The sequence below is a fragment of the Geospiza fortis genome, unplaced genomic scaffold (assembly GCF_000277835.1).
Source record: "Geospiza fortis unplaced genomic scaffold, GeoFor_1.0 scaffold40, whole genome shotgun sequence".
Lineage (NCBI taxonomy): Eukaryota > Metazoa > Chordata > Aves > Passeriformes > Thraupidae > Geospiza > Geospiza fortis.
The window spans coordinates 30,491,177-30,495,534 of NW_005054297.1; the positions used below are offsets into that span (position 1 = coordinate 30,491,177).

Sequence of the window (4,358 nt, forward strand, 5' to 3'; positions counted from 1 at the left end):
TAAAAAAAAAAAAATCAATCTTCCCCAAAGTCAAAGCCCTCAAAAGGCATGGCATGAGGTACTAAAAATTGGTGGACAGGATGGAATTTGTTTGCCTTTGATAACTCATTTGTGTGTTCATGATATTCTGTGTAATTGCTGATTGCGCTGAGGGTTTCAAGAAGGTCAAAGGGCTGTGGGATGTGATAAGTGTTGCACAAAAGAGGTCAAAAGGCACAGTGGTTTTATGGGTCCCGTCTTCAGCACTGAAAGAAGGATCTGTTTAGCAGAATGACCATTTGGAGTGATAAGCCTGTTCTTTGGGGAATATTTTTCAGAGTTGTACTGTAATATACTGTGGGACTGGGTGTGGAAAATATATTAAACCTACAATAACATTTGACAAAAATGAAACAGCATCCATGGAAGCTCTATGAGTGTTACATCATTATAAGAAAGTTATCTACTGCTTTATATAACGTGCTTCAGAGCAGCAGCAGCAGGACTTGTTTCCCTGCTGGGCTTTGCTGGAAGCTGCAGCATTCACCCAGCTGGGACAGGGGCAGAGAGGAGAGGGCCCAGTTCACTGAGGGAGATGAAGGTGGGAGGCAGCAGCAGAGGAGGGGCAGAGGCCGTTGCTCCCTACTGAGAACAAGGGCGTGGTGGAAGGGATGTGATGTGAGGGGGAGCTCCCCCTGTCCTCTGGAAACACTTTTGATTGAGTGCACTGCACGAGTTTGACAGAAAACCTTTATTAGTAAAAGCATTTTCCTGGGAGAAACATCCTTTTATGTCCTGTCTGGGCACAGCAGGACCAGCAGTGACAGCAGCACAGGTGAGTTCCTCATTCTCTTCTCCTGGTGCCCCACAAGGGGAGGTGCTGGTTGAGAAGGGCCCAGGCCAGGAGAGCATCTGCTGCGCTGGTCCCTCCGCTCGGCTTCCTTGGCCATGTCCCTCAGAAGAGCAGGACAGTGCGGATGCTGAAACGTGGAAGGGAAGGGAGGGCTGTCTGCAGCTCAGGAGCAGGCAGTGTGGCAGGCAGGTGTGCCTGGGGACCAGCCACCTTCTCTGTCATCCAGCCTCTTCCTGACTGAGCTGCATGAGGCGTGCAGCAGCCGGGCAGCCTTCAAATCCCTGCTGAGGGGAGCCCCTCACAGGATAAGGCCACAGGATCTGCACTGAGCTGAACCATGAGCAGGAGGGTTCCCTGTGCTGAGCATGGGCTCTTCCCTCTGGGCTATGGCAGATCTTGCCAGCACTCAGCTGGGAGGCCCTGCTTCCTCAAAAGGCTCAGGTGCTCTTTGGGAAGCCAGTGTTGCATGCTCTGCCTGTTGGAATTTTAGGAGGAGGTGCTGAGGTTTGCTGAACCTCCTGCTGGTCAGGGTCTCACCTTTTTCCTGCACGTAACAGCTCAAATCCCTCGTTCACTTTAGCGAATGGCAGCGTGTGCGTGATCAGCAAGTCCGAATTGAATTTCTTCTCCAAATAGCCGGAAACTAATTTGGGGATACATTCTCTCGTCTTCCAGCCTAGGAACAGGAGAGAGCAGCTGCCTGAATAATGGGAGAAAGGCTGTTTTGGTAAGGTAGTGTTACTGTCAGGGTCAGGACTAGTGACCAGTGCTGGTGCCACACTCTTGTGAGATGTTTTCTGCTCTTTAGGATGACTGGGTTACTGTGTGACACAGGCGGAGGATTATTTGCTTGTCTAATGCTAATGTTCAATACAGGCAATGCAGCACTCCTCTTTAGTTGTCTTTTACTTGAAAACCCTCTTTTACCATGATTTGTCAACTGCCAAGAAAGAAAAAGCTGAATAATTTAGAGTGGCTTCTTAAGTACACTACCTCCAACCAAAGTCCCCTTCCATGTACGCCCAATCAGCAGAAGTGTGGGATCGATGGAAATCTCTGAACCAGAATCCAATTCTCCAACCATCACACAGACACCAGTGCTCATATTGCAGGAAGCCAAGGCAGCAATCTGATGGGACAGGCAGGAGAATGAGAGAAAGCCATGATGAGTTGGTCATGGGAGTGCTCTTTTTGTGCAATCTCCTGCTCCTCCCTTGGTAATCTGAAAACACACATCACCCCTTGTGGAGCAGACCTGGAGAGCGTGGGGTTTCTTTTAAGTTTCCTGCTATTTTCTCTCACAAAGATATGCCCAGCAGTGCAGGCAGCCTGTGAAGAACTTCCCATGGAGGTGATTTTAGCCCTGAGAGGAGCCTGTGATGACCTGGGAGGGAGGACAGGTGCTGAAGTGCCACCTACCATGGTGTCCGCGTGCCCGATGGCCTCAAAGGAGTAGTCCACGCCCTGTCCGGTCATCTCAGTGAGCACCTCCTGGATGGGCTTCTGGAAGTCTCGAGGGTTGATGCAGTCGGTGGCTCCCAGCTCCTTGGCCTTGGCAAACTTGTCCTTGTTGATGTCCACGGCAATGATGCGGGAAGCTCCAGCTGCCTTGCAGCCCATGACAACAGAGAGGCCAACTCCTCCGAGGCCAAAAACAGCACAGGTGGAACCTGGTTTAACCTGCACAGATGGGAGCCTGTGAGTCTCCAGCAGCAAGAGGAGGAGGAAGAGGAGGAGAAGGTTTCTTTTGCACAGGATGGATGAGGTTGTGAGGGTGACCCTGGGGTGCTAAACACGCCTGAATACCAACCTTGGCTGTGTTGATGGCAGCCCCATAGCCTGTGGAAAACCCACAGCCAAACAAGCAGACTTTGTCCAGAGGTGCTGCAGCATCTATCTTGGCAACGGCGTACTCTGGGACCACGGTGTATTCTGCAAAGGTGCTGACCCACAGGAAATGATGGATCTGCTTCCCTTTGCAAGAGAAGCGGCTGGTCTTGTCTGGCAGCAGGTTTTGTGGTTCATAAAAACTGTGGAGGAGATGCAAGTATTTGTATTTGATTGAGTGAAGCACTGATGGGGGTGGCAGATTTGTCATAAAGTCCATCTCTTGCAGGTGTAGGGGAAGGCAAAGTAAACTTACTGGGACTTCTGGCAGAAGTTGGATTCAGGATTCTGGCAGAAGCTGCATTTCCCACACTGAGGGTGGCAAAGTGGGATTACTTTGTCACCTGGAAGAAAACCATATCCCATGTTATGTGGGTCTAAGGATGCTACCTGTGCCAGATCATATTCCTGGGCATGTGATTTTTTGTGTGTGTATGTGTCAATTACCTGGTTTCATAGAGGTCACTCCTTCTCCAATGCTTTCCACAATTCCAGCTCCTTCATGGCCAGGGATAACTGGGAATTCTGCCTTGGGAAAGCAGCCTTGCAGAAGGTGTTCATCTGTGCGACAGATGGCTGTGGCCACAAGCTATTTGGAGAGGAACAAGCAGATGTCCTGGCCTCTGTCTAACTCAGTTTGTGGAAGCAATTTTCCCAGGGGTGTTATGATGCCCCTCAGTCAGTGCTGGCACTCTGTGGCAGCACACTGAGCCCAGGCTGAGCTTTCCCCTTCTGCTCACTCTGAATGCTCCATGTGGCTTTCCTCAGCACTGAGCTGGAGGTGGAATTGGAGGAGAGGCCACAGTGTGGGCACCAGAGCCCTGTCCAGCAGAGCAAGGGCTGGAGACAGGAATTCCTATGTGACAGCTTAGACAAGAATTAGTCCAAAAAGGAGCCCCTGGCAGATGTGCATTTGAGCCAAGGCAGCTCTGGGCAATGAAAGCCTCTTGGAGGACACAGATCCCTGAGTTTTACTGAAGGTATAACCACAAGAAGAGCAATTCCCACAAGGAAAGAAGAAAAAGTTATTGAGATGTATTTTTACCTTGATCCGGACTTCCCCTGCCTTTGGGGGTGCAACTTCCACCTCCTCAACAGAGAGTCTGCCCGGGGCCCAGGCGACCGCAGCCCTGCACCTGATAACCTGGAAACAACCGAGAGGAATACATCGTGTGGGAACGTTTGCCTTTAGCACATGGCTGGGGGAAGTCATGAGGCAATCACCTAAACCCGAGGTGCTCAAACCTGGTGATGCTCAGCTGCACCTGAAACCACGTGCTGTCCAATGAACACTGGTCTGGTTTAGGGTCTGAGGAAACCCCCTTTGTGGTTTGTGACCCAAAGAGTATCAAGTGTAGCCTTGGAAAGTTACTGGGTTCTGATGGCTTTGGTGGGTTTTTCATAATATTCCCACCATGTGTTACTGGCCAGACTGTGCTGTCATGAGCACTGCAGACCCTACCTGGTGGAAATGCCTATGGAGAGCTTTGATGTTAGCCTTGTGACACACTGGGCTGAACGTGAGAGTGAGGGATTATGGAATTGTCTCCATCTGATTGGCACCTGGATACTTTTCTTCCTTTAGCAAAGTTTGATTTGCATGTGACATGGCACAAATCCTTCCCTGATCAACTCAAAG

General features: G+C 50.4%; 1 protein-coding gene across 1 annotated transcript; it reads right to left on the bottom strand.

The window, feature by feature from the left end:
* Positions 1-715: 715 nt before the first annotated feature.
* On the bottom strand, positions 716-3,863 carry LOC102038267 (alcohol dehydrogenase 1-like; the record flags this gene model as incomplete). Its single annotated transcript, XM_005415717.3, has 8 exons — positions 716-959; positions 1,370-1,508; positions 1,826-1,961; positions 2,252-2,512; positions 2,643-2,862; positions 2,976-3,063; positions 3,167-3,308; positions 3,765-3,863. Coding segments are annotated over 8 exons (1,110 nt in total), but the record flags the coding sequence as incomplete, so codon positions are not given.
* Positions 3,864-4,358: the final 495 nt, after the last annotated feature.